Source organism: Narcine bancroftii, chromosome 8 (genome assembly GCF_036971445.1).
Source record: "Narcine bancroftii isolate sNarBan1 chromosome 8, sNarBan1.hap1, whole genome shotgun sequence".
Taxonomy (NCBI): domain Eukaryota; kingdom Metazoa; phylum Chordata; class Chondrichthyes; order Torpediniformes; family Narcinidae; genus Narcine; species Narcine bancroftii.
Genome location: NC_091476.1, coordinates 56,673,778 through 56,692,060, shown reverse-complemented (window position 1 = coordinate 56,692,060; position 18,283 = coordinate 56,673,778). Strand labels below are relative to the sequence as shown.

Sequence of the window (18,283 nt, the reverse complement as noted above, 5' to 3'; positions counted from 1 at the left end):
CATTAAACAGCCGGCGCCGTTTCTATCATGGTCACAGTGAATATTTTGCCCCAGGCTAATGTCAGGCTGGCACTAGGGGGATAGAGCACTCTGATGAACAGCCATGAGATAGCACATCCTGATGCCTTCCCCATCATTGTGGGGGACTTCAATCAGGCCACCTGAAGAAGTCTCTGACAACTGCCACCAACACGTTACATGCGAGATTAGAGGAGCCAACACACTCGACCACTGCTACCCACCATGAAAAATGCATATCAAGCCATACCAAGACCGCACTTCAGCAAGTCTGATCTCCTGGCTGTACATCTTCTCCCGGCGTACAAATAGCACCAGTAGTGAAGACAGCAAAAGTATGGTCGAGGGAAGCGGAGGAGCATCTGCAGGACTGCTTTGAATCAGTGTACTGGAACATATTCAATGACTCATCCATAGACATGAATGCAACAGGTGTCTCCGACTTCATCAAGACCAACGTGGACAACTGTGTGCCCACACGCACATACGGGTGTTTCCCAACCAGAAGCTTTGGATCAATCAGAGGATTCATAACCTGCTGAGGGTGAGATCATGGGTGTTTATGGCCAGAGATCTAGATCTCTACATGAAATCCAGGTACGACCTGTGGAAACCCATCTCTGAAGCGAAGCAGCAATTTCTGAGAAAGCTAGAGAGCGACAGATACAAGCCAGCTATGGCAGGGAGTGCAAGCCATTACAGCCAACAAAGCAAGGGCAGACACTATAGATGGTTGTGATGCTTCACTATCTGATGAACTGAACACCTTCTATGCCAACTTTGAGAAAAAGAACCAAACAATGCCTACTAGAATCCCTGCAAAGGCTGAGGCCCCTGTGATATCTGTCTCTGAGGGCGGTCAGAACATCATTCAAGAGGGCAAAACCTTGCAATGCATCAGGCTCTGTGGTGTACCAGCAGGGTACTGAAAATTTGTGCCAACCAACTAGCTGGAATGTTCACCGACATTTTCAACCTCTCATTGCTGCAGTCAGAGGTTCCCACCTGCTTCAAAAGGGCATCAAGCATCCCAGTGCCCAAGAAGAGTAGAGTAAGCTACCTCAATGACTATCACCCAGTAGCACTAACTTCTATTGTGATGAAATGCTTCAAGAGGTTAGTCATGGCCAGAATTAACACATACCTCAGCAAAGATCTGGACCCTCTTCAATTTGCCTATCGTCACAATTGCTCCACAGCAGATGCAATATCGCTGGTTCTCCACTCAGCTCTAGATCACCTTGAAAACTCGTACATATGGCTGCTCTTCATCGACTACAACTCAGCCTTCATCACCAGTATTCCCTCAGTGCTGGTCAAGAAGCTACAAATACTCTAGGCTTCTGCACCCCACACTGCAACTGGATCCTTGACTTCCCCAATAGAAGACCATAGTCAGTACGAATTGGAAACAATGGGGGTGTTTCTACTGAGCCGGGAAAAGCGCGGTGATGCAAGGTAATGCGAGGTGATGCACGGTGATGCGCGGTGACACCTCGAATCTGGCCGCACTGTAAACACATCCAGTTGTGGCCGATGTGCGGCGATTCGAGGTGCTCCGGCGTCCTACTTTTGAGGTGGTCGATGCAGGGTGATGCGAGGGATGACCTCGCAGTGGAAACACCGCGGTGACTCACCAGAAGTCACGATTTTTCACCCGCGGTTTTCAATTGCTCGTCGGACTTCCTGGTTACCTCGCATCGCCCTGCATCACCTCGCATTCCTCACATCACCTCGCATCACCCTGCATCACCGCGTATTCAATCGCTCGGAAGAAACTGTTCAGGTAGTCCAAAAATGCGTGGAGATGCGAGCGACAAAAAATCGCGGTGATGCGGGGTGAAGCGAGGTGTCCTTAGTATAAACACAGCTATAGTTTCCTCTTAACTGATTATGAACACAGGTGCACCCCAAGGGTGAGTGCTTAGCCCATTCCTCTACTCGTTATACACCCATGTGTGGCCAGGCACAATTCCAATGCTATCTACAAATTTGCTGATGACACCACAGTTTTTGGCAGAATCACAAATAGCAATGAGGAAGTGTACAGGAGAGAGATGGATCAGCTCGTTGAGTGGTATCATGCCAACAATCTGTGCTCAATGTTAGCAAAGCCAAGGAGGTGATTGTGAACTTCAGGAGGAAGTCAGGGAAACACGACCCAGTCCTCATTGAGGGCTCAGAAGTGGAGAGAGTCAAGGTCTTCAAATTCCTGGGTGTCAACATCTCCGAGAATCTGTCCTGGAACCTCCATGTCAAAGCAATCATGAAGAAGACTTGCCAGTGGCTATACTATGTGAGATGCTTGAAAAGATTCAGTATGTCACTGAACACTCTTGAGAGCCTTTACTGGTGTACCAAGGTTCAGAGGCACCAACTCTCAGGACAAGAATAAACTCCAGAGGGTAATTAACTCGGCCTGTGACATCACAGACACCAGACTTCTCTCCATTGAGGACATCTACATGAGGCGGTGTCTTAATAAAGCAGCCTCTATCTTCAAAGACCCCTACCACCCAGTCCATGCCCTCTGCACTCTGCTACCATCAGAAAAAAGGTACAGGAGCCTGGAGACGAGCACTCAGCGTTTCCAGGACAGCTTCTTCCCTGCTGGCATCAGATTCCTGAATAATCAATGAACCAAAGACACAGCCTTACTTTTCATGCACTATTTTTTTTAATTTTATTGTTGTAAAGGGGGTTTATATAAATGTTTGCACTATGATACTACCACAGAACAATGAATTTCATGACTTGTTCATGACAATAAATGCTGATCCTGATTCTGAAAAGTTTTTCTTCCTGTGGCAATCTTCACAATAATATTTCACAAAATTTGATGTAAAGGTCTTTGAGAAAACACGGCAATGGGTGATCAAAAGCATGGTGAAGGATGGGGGTATTAAGTAGTCTTGAAAGAAGATTTTGGTGTTAAGGAAGGGAGGTACAGAGCTGAGAGGAGACAGCTGAAGTCACAAAAGTCATAAGAAGTAGGATGGAGGAGCTCAAAGTATAGAGCTCTGCAGAACCTGATACTGTATGGAGCAATAAATCTTTGAAGGGTTTAAAGATTATCAAAGAGAAATTTACATTGAAGGTTGTGGTTCCAGGAATTATTCCAGCTCATTAAACAGGGAATTGATTAAGAGAATTACAGAAAGTGAAGCAATTTTCACTGACTGAACATACCTGTGGGTAATGTTACGCTGCAAAGCAGCAGCAAAGAGAAGACACACTTCATCAGGTTCAATTTTAACTTTATTTATTAACAACAATTAACAAATGCAGTGTCTTCCCCAAATTAACCCACTTTAGTACAGAACTAAATATATTTTCAAACAGTGTGTGCGTGCAAAAACCCCGGATAATACTGTGTATGTCTAATACTTCAAAGTACAAAGGAAAAACCTCAAAAACCCCCAAATGGCTCAGACCTGCCAGGAAAGTCAGTCAAAACAAAAAACACCGTGCTCAAAGTTACTTCTCAATGTTCAAACTCCAAAGTTCAGTTCTTAGACTGAATAACAAGAAGGACATCTAAAATTCAGCACTAAACATAACAGGAAGGTGTGGCATCACAGACTTACAACTCCTCCACAGGCCTTGGCACAACGAACTTTCTAAACAGCTCTTTAACGTCTTTCACTCAAAGACGTTAAGTGACTTCATCTGTAACACTCAAGTTCCATTCGAACCCATATAGAAATGTGTCTGTGAGTCTCTTGCTAGGCTCAACTGGTGAACTCCCTCGTCATCCTTTCTCCCGTTTCTTCCTGCTGATCTCTTGTGACTCCTTCACATTGCTGCAATTAAGCCTTTTTTCGCTTTCCCTTATCTGTGTAGCTCAGCCTTGGCCAGTTAGCACAGTCTGTGAAACAGAAAGCTGCAGAAAAAATAGATTTCTTAAAGTCACACAGTCCACCATCCAGATATAGTCCATAACGGTAATATATTTGAACCTCTTTTCAGATAAGAGTCAAACTGCCAGACTGCAAACCAGCAGACCTCACTCTGGATGTGAAAGAGCACTTTCTGGGCCTTCGATCATCTGTCTAGTAAGTGGATCAGTCTTCATGTAAAATGTCACCATGTCTCTTGGCTGGGAGAGACACTGTTTCTCGAATGGAAAAACAGAAAATATGGCTGATGCTCAGCGGGTCTTGGTTATCGAAGAGGCTAGTGCAATGCTGTTACAGCGCCAGTGACCAGGGCTCATATTCACTGCTGACTGTAAGGAGTTTGGATGTTTTCCCCGTGTCTGTGCAGGTTTCTGGGTGCCTTGGTTTCCTGCCACCCTCCATGTGGTGCGCTGTTAGCCAGAATCAGACACACACAAGGTAAAGACTGTTCAACAGGCTTTAATCCACAAAGACTCCACAGAACCATGCTGGCTTTAGCTGCAGTAACTCTGAGTGAGGCTTTGGGAGGCCGGAGGGTGATTGACATTCGACCGGGTGGGGCTTGATCCCTTCAGGCAGACTGATTGACAGCCGGCCAGGTGTTGTCCTGTCCCCTTACACTCCTGCAGGTACAGAGGTTGCCCCCTGCAGTAGGACGGTGGTGAACCACCACATTCACCCCCTTCTTTAAAATTGTCCCGGGTGGGGCATTAACAAGGAATTGTACCCACTATATACATTCAATATTTACAGATTGAGATGATCAGGCGGCCGCCGGGTTCTCTGTGAGCGTCGTAGGACTGGCTCTTGGTCAATGGTTGGAGGGGAAGTGGGGGGGCTGTTGGCAGGGGTCTGTGTGACTAGTGTGGTGCTGCGTGGGGTGGCTGAGGGGGCCAGGGTCGACGTATGAGAGTCGTATTGGATGGGTTGGGGGGCAGGTTCGTCCCCCAGGGCTGAAGCGGGCCCCTGGTGGTCAAGAAGGTTCTGTGCACCCCATAGCTGCATGGGGACGGGGATGTATGCCCGGTCGGCTGAAGGATGCCTTGGAGTGGTGGGTACTCCTGCTGGTGCCAGGTCCTTGGTTGAGACTGTGTCCTACCTGCCACTGCCGAACCTAACGTAGGCATAGTTGTGGTTCGCAAGTAGGAGGAAGACCTGCTCGACCAGAGCTTCGGCCTTGTGTCCCGGGGACATGAGCCATGCTGTGAGGGACATTCCAGTCGCCAACTTCCTGGGGAATGAGAACAGAGTTTTTGAGGGGTCTCATTGGTAGCCGTACGCAGCAGAGACCAAATGACATGGAGCACCTCGGGCAGGGTGTCTTGCCAGTACCCAACGGCCCACCCTTTCAACTTGAGAGCCAGGAGAACTGCCTTCCAGACCACCCCGTATTTGTGTTCCACTTGCCCATTGCCTCTCGGGTTATAACTCGTCGTGCAACTGGTCACGATGCCCCTCACTGCCAGGTACTGGCGCAGCTAGTCACTCATGAAACTAACCCTCTGATTGCTGAGGATGAAAGCAGGGTAGCCAAACATGGTGAAGATCTGCCCCAGGGCCCTGATGACGGAGGCCATGGAGGTGTCCGGGCAAGGGATAGCAAAAGGGAAATGTTAGTACTTGTCCACTACCGTGAGCAAGTAGACGTTTCGGTTCATGGAAGGCAGGGGCCCTTTGAAGTCCATGCCAAGGTGCTCAAAGGGCCGAGTGGCCTTTACAACATGGGCCTGGGGCGGGCGGAAGAAATGGGGTTCACACTCTGCGCAGACCCAGCAGGCCTCGGTCATGTCCCTGACGTCCCTGATGGTATTCGGCGGGTTCACTTAATGAAGTGGTACACCCGGATGGCAGAGGGACTCATGCAATGCCTACTGCCTATCGTCGTGCATAGATGCGCAGGTGCGAGAGAGGGCATCAGGGGAGTCGTTAAACTTCCTGGGGCGATACTGGATGTCGTAGCTGTAGGTTGCCAGCTCGACACTTCAGCGCAGGATCTTGTCGTTCTTGATCGTTCTCTTGTGGGTAGTGTTAAACATGAACACCAGAGCTTGCTGATCCATGAGGAGGGTGAATCTCCTGCCGGCCAGGTAGTGGCGCCAGTGGTGGACTGCGTCCACAATCGCCTGGGCCTCCTTTTCAATGGCAGAATGCCCTAGCTCAGAGCCGTGGAGGGTCCGAGAGAAGAAAGCAATGGGGCGCCCCTCTTGGTAGAGGGTAGCGGTGAGGGCTAACTCTGAGGCATCGCTCTCCACCTGGAAAGGGGCGTCCTCATCCACAGCCTGCATCGTGGCATCCGTGATGTCCGTCCTGATGCAGATGAAGGCTGCCTATGCATCGGGTGGGAGAGGAAAAGTTGTAGCTTGGGCCAGTGGGCGGACCTTGTCTGAGAAGCAAGGAACCAACTGCGAGTAATTGGAGAATAGGCCAAGGCATCTGCAGAGGGCCTTTAGCATGGGGGGGGGGGGGAAGAGGTTGCTCCATTAATGGGCACATCCTTTCTGGATCTGGGCCGATGACCCCATGGGCCATGATGTTCCCCAGGATGGCGAGACGGGAAGTGCTAAACACACACTTCTTGTTGTAAGTGAGGTTCAGCTATCCGGCTGTCTGGAGGTATTTTTCCAGGTTAGTATCATGGTCCTGCTGGTCATGGCCGTAGATAGTGACGTTATCCATGTACAGGAATGTCACCTTTAGCTTGTGCCGGTCTACCATGCGATTCATCTCCCGCTGGAAGACGGAGACCCCGTTCGTGACCCCAAAGGGAACTCGGTGGAACTGGTACAGGTGTCCATCTGCCACAAAGGCGGTGTAGGGCTTGTCCTTCAGGTGGATGGGGATTTGGTGATCGCCGACTTCAGGTCATTTGTGGAGAAAACCCGGTAGCGGACTATCTCGTTGACCATGTCGGCGATCCTCGGCAGGGGGTAGGCATCCAGTTGGGTGTACCAGTTAACGGTCTGGCTGTAATCTACAACCATCCTCGGCTTACTTCCCCCTTTGACCACCAGGACTTGGGTTCTCCAAGGGATGTTACTGGGCTCTATGACACTTTCCGCCAGGAGTCACCGCAGCTCCGCCTTGATGAGGTCTCTGTCTGCAGCGCAATAGTGCCTACTTCTGGCGGCGATAGGCTTGCAGCCTAGCATAAGATGTGGGAAGAGCGCTGGAGGGGTGATGCGCAGTGTGGAGAGGCCGCAGGTTGGCTGGGGCTGGTAGGTTTGTGTGCTGTGTAACGTGAGTGGAAGTTGGGGCCCCCTGAAGGCAAGAGTGACAGGTGACAATGGAAATCTAGGCCCAGGAGGACTGGGGCACAGAGTTTGGGCATGACAAGGAGCCTGAACCCTGTGTAAGTCTCCCCTACCATAGTTACATCGGCCGAGCAGCGCCCAAGGGTGATCGAGCAGGTGGTGGGGTGGACTTTTAATCTCAGGAAGTGGGCCACGCTCGGTGAATGAAGCTCTCGATGCTGCCACTGTCAAACAGGGACTTCGTTATCTGCCCGTTGACTTGCATGTCCATCATAGAGCACCTGAGGTCGTGAGGGATCTCTCTGATCAGCGTGGTGTCAGCCAGGACTGTCTCGGGATCAGAGTCATCACTCTCCGGTTGTACATGGCGATTTATGGCATCTGGAAGCATGGGGAGCATCAGTAGGGCGGCCTGGTCATCGCCCATGTTGACCTCATCATTCTCATTGTTGTCGGAGCCTTCCGTGTTGGCCATTGCCTGGCCCAAGATGACCACGGCACGTAGGGGCCTCCTTCCGTAGCTGTGTTTGTTGCGCAGGCGGCAGTGATGTCATTACATCAGCTGGAAGTGACGTCACGCTGTGAGCTGGAAGTGATGTCACTGTAGTTCTAGGCGAGCGGCATTGGCGAAGGCAGGGGCTGGTCCAGGTGCTCGGGGCACACGCTGCGATCGTTGCTGGCAGAGCCAGATGCTGCTCCGTCTGAGTCAGGGAAGGCGGAAGTTGTAGCGGGGACAATGGCGCCGCCTGGCATGTGCACGTGGAGGGGTCCGTGGGGGAGGTGGGAAGGACATAGAAGGCCACTGAGCTCCTGGCTGGTTTCGAGAGGCACACTTTAGCAAAGTGGCCTTTCTTGCTGCATCGGGAATAGTACTGGTTCCTAGCCGGGCAATTTTGGCACGATCGATGGTCTGACCCAAACCAGGACCCACAGTACTTACAGGGGTGCCAGGCACCTGCCGCAGTGACATTCTCATCCCCAGCGCGATCTGGGGCTGCCGCTGCAGTGTGAGAGGACCATTAGGGAGCCTGGGGTAACCTGGAATTGAAGGCTTCAATGTGCATTGCTGCAGCTTCCAGGGTTTGGACCACTTCCACTGTCTTGGTCAGGGCGTAGATATTATCTTCCAAAGCTTCTGCTGGATGGCCCTTGAGCATAGCCCTCTGACGAAGGCATTGCGGATCAGCCTCTCGACCTCCTCTGTGCCTACCCCGGGTTCAGCCAGACACGGTTGGGCCAACTCTCGCAGGTGTCCCAAGTAAGACTCGGCTGTCTCATTGGGTTGCTGGGCTCGGGTGTTGAGAAAGTACCTTGCACAGACTGCATTCATGGGGGGTTTGTACAATTTCTTGAGAGTGTCCATTGCGCTCTTGTATGTGGAGTAGCCTTTGGTTGCCAGGAAGGCGTGGGAACCCAGCTTTGACCGGAGTAGGACCAGCCTCTTCCAATCTGAGTCCAGGATGCCACCTACGTGCGCCTCGATGATTGCCTCGACCACGTGCCGCCAGATCTCAAAGTGTGTCTGGGCTTCCGGGTGGCGTGATTGACTTTGAGGCTCCCTGCGTTCAGGAGTTTTTCCATGGCAGCCGTGGGAAAATTTTATGGATTAAATTGTGGTGTGCTGATAGCCAGAATCACACTCACAAGGTAAAGACTGTACAACAGGCTTTAATCCACAAAGACTTCTACAGAGCCAGGCTGGCTGTAACTGCAGTATCTCTGAATGAGGATTTGGGAGGCCGGCGCAGGCTTATAATCCCGGAGGATGATTGACACCCAACAGGGTGGGGCTTGCTCCATTCAGGCCGACTGATTGACAGCCGGCCAGGTGTTGTCCTGTCCCCTTACACTCCTGCAGGTACAGAGGTTGCCCCCTGCAGTAGGGTGGTGGTGAACCACCACACTCAAAAAACATACAAGGTTTGTAGGTTGATTGGTGTATTTGGGTGGTATGGGTTCATGTGCCAGAATGACTTCATATTACCCAAACCAGACCACCTCATTTTCATGATGGATGTCCAATCCCTTTACACCTCTATCCCCCACACAGGTCTGAAAGCATTTCACCTCTTTCTAGACCAAACACCTGACCAGTCACCCTCTATGACCACCCTCCTCTGCCTAGCAGAACTTGCCCTCACTTTAACTCTTCTCACTTCCTCCAAATCAATGGAATAGCCTTGGGTACCCGCATGGGTTCCAGCTACACCAGCCTGTTTGTGGGCTTTGTAGAGCAATCCATGCTACAAGCCTACACAGGCAAGAACCCCCAACTCTTCCTCCAGTATATTGATGACTACATCTGGGCTGCCTCATGCACCCACAATGAGCTTGTCAACTTCATCCCCTTCTCGGCTAACTTCCACCCTGATGTCAAACTTACCTAGTCCATCCCCGACAACACTCTCCCCTTCCTGGATCTCCATCTCAGGAGGCAAGCTTTCCACCAACCCCACAACTCCCTTGACTACACTTCCTCACACCCTGTTCTCTGCAAGGTTTCCATCCCCTTCTCTCAATTTCTCTGTTTCTGCCGCATCTATTCACAAGATGAGGCCTTGTAGCCCAGATCTTCTGAAGTGTCTGCCTTCTTCCACAAACATGGTTTCCTCTCCACCACCATCAACTTAGTCCTGACATGCATCTGCTCCATTTCCCACTCATCTGCCCTGGCCCTCTCTGCCTCCAGACACAAGAAAGATCGAATCCCACTCATCGTCACCTTCCACCCCACCTGCCTCCACATCCAACACATTATCTGCTGGAATTTCCAGCACTTACTACAGGATCTCACTACCAGACACATTTTTCCTTCCCCTCCCCTCTCTGCCTTCCATAAGGACAACTCCCTCCATGATTTCCTCATGCACTCATCCCTCCCCACCTATTCCCCCCACTCCCCAGGGCACCCTCCCCTGTGGCTGCAGGAAGTACAACACTTGCACCTACACATCCTCCCTCTCCACAGTCAGGGGCCCCAAACAGACCTTTCAAGTGAAGGAACACTTCACGTATATTCACGGGACTGATTTACTGCATCCGGTGCTCCCTTTATGCCCTTCTCTACATGGGAGAGGCTGGTCGCAAAATGGGAGATCGCATTGCTGAACACCTCCTCTCTGACAACTACAACAGAGACCTCCCAGTAGACAACCATTTCAGTTCTGTGTTATACTCCCTCACACATATGTCTGTCCATGGCCTTGTATACACCCTGACCACCTGCATATTGGAGGAACAACACCTTATTTTCCGTCTGGGCACTCTCCAGCCAGATAGCAATAACATTGACTTTCTGCTAACCTGGTCACCTTTTTCCCTTCCCCCTTTCCAGTTTTTCCATTCCTCCCCTTCACCCACCCAGCCATCCCTCCTCCATCGCAGCTATCCCCTCCCTCCCTTTCTCACCTATCATCTCCTGCCTTTGCCCCCCCATTCCTCCCCCATCCTTTTGTTCGGAAGTCTGCCAACACTTTTCCCAAACCTTAATAACGGGCTCAAGCCCGAATCGTCAATAATGTATCTTTACCTTTGCTACTGTTTGACCTGCTGAGTTTCTCCAGCATTTTGTGTTTTGATTGTTACTATGCTGTGTCTCTTAAAAAAAATGGGTGAACATTTCAGGTCAAAGACCAGAACGCTTTCCAGGCTAAATCTCCAAGTTGCTAACCAGTCCCGCTCGCCATTCCCACACAGATATCTGAACGCAGCTTCTTCCTTTGCCAAGGTAAAGGAAAATGAGGAATAACACATCATATACAGTAACTCTTGGCAGATTTCAACCTAACAACATGATTTTTCCAATTTTCCATACCCCTCCCCCCCCCCCCCCCACTTGATCTGGTTCCACTGTTTCCATTGTTACCTACTCTCTGCCTCACTTTTCTCTCCCAACATCCCCACCTTCCAGTGTTCTCTCCCTCCCTCACTATCTCTTCCATCTTCTGTCCAATACCTTTTCAGCATTTAGCCCCTCCTCTTGTGCACTGCTGATGAGAAGAGAAACAAAATTAACATTTCAGTTGAAGTTTGTTAAATTCCAGTAAAAGTTTCTCATTGAGACTCATGATCTAAATATTCATTGATCATTTCTCTCCATGGATGCTGAGCCCCTCCAGCTTCTCCTTGTTTCATGGAATGGAATCATAAAATACTGCAGCACAGAAACAGCCCCTGCTGCCCATTTAATCCATGCCAAACTATTTATTCTGCCTGGTCTTATCAACCTGCACCTGGACCATTGCCCTCCTCCATACCTCACCCTTCAACATTCCTATCCAATCTTCTCTTAAATTTTGAAATCAAGCCCAAATCCATCACTTCAGCACATTCCATGTTCTCACCATTTTCTGAGAGCAGTTACTCCCTAATGTTCCCTTTAAACATTTTACCTTTCATCCTTCACCCATGTCCTCTAGTTCTTGACTCACTTTACTTCAGTGGAAAAAGTCTGCCTGCATTTACTCCATATTTACCGCTCATAATTTTGTACACCTCTATAAAATCTCCCCTCATTCTCTGACACTTCAGGGAAAAGAGCCCGAACCTATTTAACCTTTCCCTGTAATTCACTCCTCATCCCAGCAACACTTCTCTCTTCACTCTCTCAGTCTATTGATGTCTAGCTCTCCCTTGGAGTCATTATCTCGGAGGATCTTTCCTGGACCCAATTCACTAATAGCATCATGAAAACACGTCAGTGTCTCAACTTCCTCAGGAGTTTGCGGATGTTTGGTATGACATTGTTAACTCTGGCAGATTTCTACAGATGTGTGGTGGAAAGTGTGCTGTCCGGCTGCATCACAGTCTGGTATGGGGACATCAATACCCCTGAGCGTAAAGCCCTCCAAAAGGTAGTGGGCATAGCCCAGGACATCACAAGCAAAACCCTTCCCATCATCTACAGGGAACGCTGCTCTCAGAGAGCAGCAACAATCATCAAGGACCCACACCATATAGTACAAGCTCTGTTCTCGCTGCTGCCGTCAGGAAAGAGGTATTGGTGCTACAAGACTCATGCCACCAGGTTCAGGAACAGCTGCTCCCCCTCCACCATCAGACTCCATAACAACAAACTCAATCAGGGACTCATTTAAGGACTCAGACTTTTTTGTTACTTTCTTTACTTTTATTTCCTTTATTGACTTTTTTTCTTTCTGTATTGCACAGTTTGTTTACATTTCTTTATTTTTTTACATGTGTATGTTCTATAAGTTTTTTTTGCACTATCAATAATTAGTAATTCAGCCTGGCCTGCAGGAAAAAGGAATGTGATGTCTGACAATAAATCTGAAATCTTCCCTGCAGCTGGTTTTATTGCACTGCCTCCATCTATCTAATCAACCAATTATACTCAAGATTTACTCAAGATTCCAGCATTTTTTGTTTCTCTCTGTCAAATGTAGCATTTAAACATACCTTTGAATGGTGAGTTTGCCTTGGTATTTTGCATTGTTTTCCTGACTTTCTTTTGTTTTCCAGCAAGCTGGGTTTACACCTGCCCCATCCTGTGGACAGCAAGAATGGAAGGGCTCAGTTCCACTCTGAAACTCACACGCTGGAAATCACCTTAACTATGAAGAGAGAATTTGACTTCATTAACTTTGCTTGAGCAGACCAATGGGGATGAGAGAGTGGCAGAATCAGATTAATGTCTAATGCTCAATGTCTAAGAGTGAATATTTCAGAATTCTTGTCTTCTTGCCCTTCACTTTTTATGTTAAAGGGGCAATACTGTATAAATTCCCCATTCATAAAGAAAAGTGGGATTGCACAAAGTAATTTCCTCTTCAAATAAACCTTAAAACTGCCTCCAGGAAACACAGGCAGAGCTTGATACCGAGCCTAAGACATTTGACAATATTAATCACAATACCCAGTTGTAAATTTTCAATATCGTGAAAGTCTTTGTTGGAGTTTGATATGTCCTGAACATGTAACTAATCAAGATGTTGCACATAAATAAGAAAGGATCTAGGAAGAGTGGATTGGGATGTTGTTTTTTGGCAAGGATGTGTTCAGTAAGTGGAAGGCCTTCAAAGGCAAAATGTTGAGATTATAGAGTTTGTATCTTCCTGTCAGGATTAAAGGAAACGTTAACAGGCATAGGGAACCTTGGTTTCCAAGCGATATTGGTGATCTGATAAAGAGGAAGAGAGATCTACAGCAAATATAGGGAACAAGGAGCAAATGAGGCTCGAGAAGAGAATAGAAAATGTAAGAAAATACTAAAGTAGGAAATCAGGAAGATAAACCTGAAAGTTTCTACAAGTATATTAAGAGTCAAAGGATAGTAAGGGACAAAATTGGTCCCTTAGAAGATTAAAGTGGTCATTTATGTGTGGAGTCTCACGTGATGGGGGAGATCTAAAACAGCTTTTTTTTTACAACAATATTTACTCAGGTAACTGGCATCATGTATAAGGAAGGAAGGGAAACAAGCAGGAATGGCATGGAACATATAGAGATTAAAGAGGAGGAGGGGCTTGCTGCCTTACAGCGAATAAAGGTAGATAAATCCCCCAGGCCTGAGAGGATATTCCCTCGGACCTTCAGGGAGACTTGTGTAGAAATTGTAGGAGCCCTGGTAGAAGTATTTAAAATGTTCATAGCCACAGGTGAGGTGCCGGAGGATTGGAAGGTAGCTCATGTTGTTCTGTTGTTTAAAAAAGGCTCCAAAAGTAAACCAGGAAATTACAGGCTGGTGAGCCTGACGTCAGTAGTGGGTAAATTATTGGAAATTTTCACATACACATAGCATGGCTTTGTGCACGGTAGATTGTATTTAATGAACCTTATAGAGTTTTTAAAGGAGATTACCAAGAACATAGATGAAGGAAAGGCTGTGGATGTTATCTATATGAACTTTAGTAAGGCCTTTGACAAGATCGTACATGGGAGATTAGTTCAGAAGGTTCAGACGCTAGGTATCCATGGAGAGGTTGTAAACTGGATTCAAAATTGTCTGAATGGAAGAAGACAGAGTGGAAGTGGATGATTGCTTCTTAGACTAGAGGCCTGTGACTAGTGGTGCCTCAGGGATTGGTGCTGGGACCATTGTTGTTCGTTGAGCATATCAATGATCTGAATGATAATGTGGGAAATTAGATCAGCAAGTTTTCTGATTACACTAAGATTGGAGCGGTTGTGGACAGCAAGGAAGGCTTTCAAAGCTTGCAGGGGATCTGGGCCAACTGGAAAAATGGGCCAGAAAAAGACGTAATTTAATGCAGACAAGTGTGATGTGATGCATTTTGGAAGGACAAACCAAGTTAGGACATACACAATAAATGGTAGGACACTGAGGAGTGTGGAAGAGCAAAGGGATCTGGGAATACAGATACATAATTCCCTGAAAGTGGTGTCACAGGTGAATAGAGTTTTAAAAAACCTTTTGGCATCTTGGCTTTCATTAAATCAAAGAATTGAGTTCAGGAGGTGGGATGTTATGGTGTGATTGTATAAGACTTCAATGATGGTAAATTTGGAGTATTGTGTGCCGTTCTGGTCACCAGACTACAGGAAGGATATTGGTAAGATTGAAAGAATGCAGAGATGATTTACTAGGATGTTGCCGGGGCTCCCAAGAGTTGAGTTACAGGGAAAGATTAAACAGGTTAGGACTTGATTCTTTAGAGCGTAGAAGAATGAGGGGCAATTTGATAGAGGTTTACAAAATTCTGAAGAATATAGACAGAGTAAATGTGAGTAGGCTCCACTTAGATTAGGAGAGAGAAATATAAGAGGACATGGGTTTTGGGTGAAAGGGGGAACATTAAGGGGAACTTCTTCCGTTATTTAAAAAGGGTTCAAGGAGGAAGCCTGGCAACTATCGGCCTGTAAGTTTGAAGTCTGTGGTAGATAAATTAATGGAGAAAATTCTTAGAGATAGTACTTATAAACATCTGGATAGACAGGGTCTGATCAGGAGCACTCAACATGGACTTGTGGGAGGAAGGTCATGTTTGACCAATCTGATTGAATTTTTTGAAGAGGTGACTAGGAATGTGGATGAGGGTAGCGCAGTGGATGTTGTCTATATGGACTTCAGTAAGGCCTTCGATAAGGTACCACATGGAAGGTTAGTTAAGAAGGTGGAGTCTTTAGGTATAAATTTTGAGATAGTCAAATGGATTGAACATTGGCTGAAAGGGAGAGGCCAGAGAGTGGTAGTGGATAATTGTCTGTCAGGTTGGAGGCCGGTGACCAGTGGTGTGCCTCAAGGATCTGTATTGGGCCCATTGTTGTTCGTTATGTACATTAATGATCTAGATGATGGGGTGGTAAATTGGATTAGTAAATATGCAGACGATACTAAGATAGGTGGAATAGTGGATAATGAAGAAGGTTTTCAAGGATTGCAGAAGGATTTGGGCTGCTTAGAAAAGTGGGCTGAAAAATGGCAGATGGAATTTAATGCTGATAAGTGTGAGATGCTTCATTTTGGTAAGAAGAATCAGAACAGGACATACGTGGTAAATGGGAGATCATTGATGAATACAGAAGAGCAGAAAGATTTAGGAGTAACGGTACATCGTTCCCTGAAGGTAGAAACTCACGTGAATAGGGTGGTGAAGAAGGCTTTTAGTATGCTGGCCTTTATCAATCATTGCATGGAATATAGGAGTTGGGAGGTGATGTTGAGATTGTATAAGACGTTGGTGCGGCCTAATTTGGAGTTCTGTGTGCAGTTCTGGTCACCTAATTATAGGAAGGATATAAACAGAGTGGAGAGAGTGCAGAGAAGGTTTACCAGAATGTTACCTGGGTTTAAGCATCTAGAGTATAGGGAGAGATTGGACAGATTATGTCTTTATTCTTTGGAGCGTAGAAGGTTGAGAGGGGATTTGATAGACAGAGTGGATGTGGATAGACTATTTCCGTTAAGAGGAGGAAAGATTAAAACAAGAGGACATGAGTTAAGAATTAAGGGGCAGAGGTTTAGAGGTAACATGAGGGGGAACTTCTTTACTCAGAGAGTGGTAGACATGTGGAATGAGCTTCCGGGAGAAATAGTGGCGGCGGAGTCAATTGTATTATTTAAGAAAAGGTTGGACAGGTATATGGATGAGAAGAAGATGGTGTGCAGGGAGGTGGGACTAGAAAGGGGTGTTTGGTTCGGTGCGGACTAGAAGGGCCTAATGGCCTGTTTCTGTGCTGTAAATTGTTATGTTAGAGTGGTGAGAGTTTGAAATGTTACAAGATCAAACAAGCAACCACAAAGAAGGCATATCACTCAACGGTAAAGATGAACATGTAGCGACAGCTCCACTGCTCCTGCAATAATGCACACAACCAGACAGGTTGAGCTCAGTGAGCAGACTAGTTTATTGCAGGCTGCTGGGCTGCACTTATACTCCCAGCCTGGACCTGGGTGAGAAGTGCGCTGGAGGGTGCTGACGTCACCCGAGCATCACGTGATGCTTCTGAGCATCGTGCTGGAAGGAAGGGAAACCCCTGACGGCACCATTTTGGCTGGCTGCCCCACCGTGTGGCTTACAATTGGGGCCGGTTCGCCTGCCTAGTAGTGAACCGCCACACAACCCCCCCCCCCCATCCCAGAACTGGCATCAATGCCCTTTTGCACTGGGCGGCCTCACTTCTTGGGCTGGGCTATGACCATGGGCTTGGTGGGATCAAGGTGCACTGGCTTCAGCCTGTCCATGGTAAACAGCTCCTGCCTTCCGCCAAGTCCAGCATGAACGCAGAGGCAGAATGCTGTATGGCCCCTCATACGGTCACTGCAGAGGTGCCGTGGTCGGGCCCCGCTAATGAAAATGTACTCCGCAGAAAGCAATTCGCTGGGAACATGAGACAGGCGGGTGCCATGCCTGGGCTGCGGTGGGGGTTTGAACGAGTTCAAGTGTACCCTGAGGTGAGGAAATAGTTCATGTAGCGACATCTGTGGATTGTGAGGTGCATTGATGAACTCACCTGGTAGTGCCAGCAGCGCACCGTAGACCAGCTCAGCTGATGACGCTTGCAGATCTTCCTTGGGAGTGGAGCGGTTGCCCAGGAGAACCCAAGGCAGTTTGTACACCTAGTTGGGACCGGTGAGGTGGGCCATGAATGCCGACTTAAGGTGGTGGCGCAGACATTCATCCAGTCCATTGGCCTGTGGGTGGTAGGCCATGGTGTGGTGTAGCTGATCCCCAACCTGTTGGCAAGCTGTGCCCAGAGCGCAGATGAGGTGACCCAGGACGCTGAACCGGGCAACACAACCATGCAACAGTGCTCGGTAGCAGGAGTCGATGGAGACATCTAGCATTGAGGTTGCCTCGGTCCAGCGAGTGGTGCCGTCCACCATTCTAAACAGTTGACGGTTTCCCCAAGAAACGGTTAAGGGCTCGACGATGTCCACGTGAATGTGGCTGAACCGTTCCCGGACATGCTTGAACTCCTGTACGGGTGCCCTGGTGTATCTGTGCACCTTGGATGTCTGGCAATGAGTGCATGTTCTGGCCCAGCCCGCGATTTGCTTCTGCAGCCCATGCCATACAAACCATTCTGCCACCATCCAGACCGTGAACCTGATGGACGGAAGTGAAAGGTCGTGGATGTGACGGAAGACCTGCCTGCACCACTGCTGTGGAACCACTGGCCACAGGGTGCCCATGAAGATATCTCACAGGATGGTGTCTTTGCCGCTCGGAGTCAGGAGTCTCGGAACAGCAGGCCCGTGATGGCGGTCTTGAAGTCCCTCATCTCCTCATCAGACTTCTGGTCCCGGATGAGCTGGTCGAAGTCGAGGCCGGGCATCAGCGCACAGATGGCAAATCGCAAGAGTGCATCGGCAACCACATTGTTCTTACCCACCTTGTGTCAAATGTCGATGGTAAATTCCGACGTGAAGGAGAGGTGATGCTACTGGCGGGCCGACCAGGGATCCTTTGCCATTGCGAGCACCTGGGTGAGGGATTTGTGGTCGGTGAAGATGGTAAAAGTCCTCCCTTCCAAAAAATAGCGCAAATGCCACACCGCCAGGTACATGCCCAGTAAATTGCATTCCAGCAGACAGAGCAGGCAGCTGAAAACTCCTAGCGGCTTCCAATGTCCATTCACCTGCTGTTCCAGGACGGCACCAACAGCTGTGGCAGAGGCATCGACAGAGAGTGC

The 18,283-nt window shown here is 48.5% G+C and overlaps 1 protein-coding gene across 5 annotated transcripts in view; it reads left to right on the top strand.

The window, feature by feature from the left end:
• dnaaf6 (dynein axonemal assembly factor 6) overlaps positions 1-13,004 on the top strand; it is a 45,463-nt gene extending 32,459 nt beyond the window's left edge. For all 5 annotated transcript variants that reach the window (XM_069893786.1, XM_069893787.1, XM_069893784.1 and 2 more), the window contains 2 exons: positions 3,988-4,073; positions 12,650-13,004. In XM_069893786.1, coding sequence (XP_069749887.1) covers positions 3,988-4,073; positions 12,650-12,779 — 216 coding nt within the window. In that variant the 3' untranslated portion in view covers positions 12,780-13,004. The remainder of the gene's footprint in view (positions 1-3,987; positions 4,074-12,649) is intronic.
• The last annotated feature ends 5,279 nt before the right edge of the window (positions 13,005-18,283 follow it).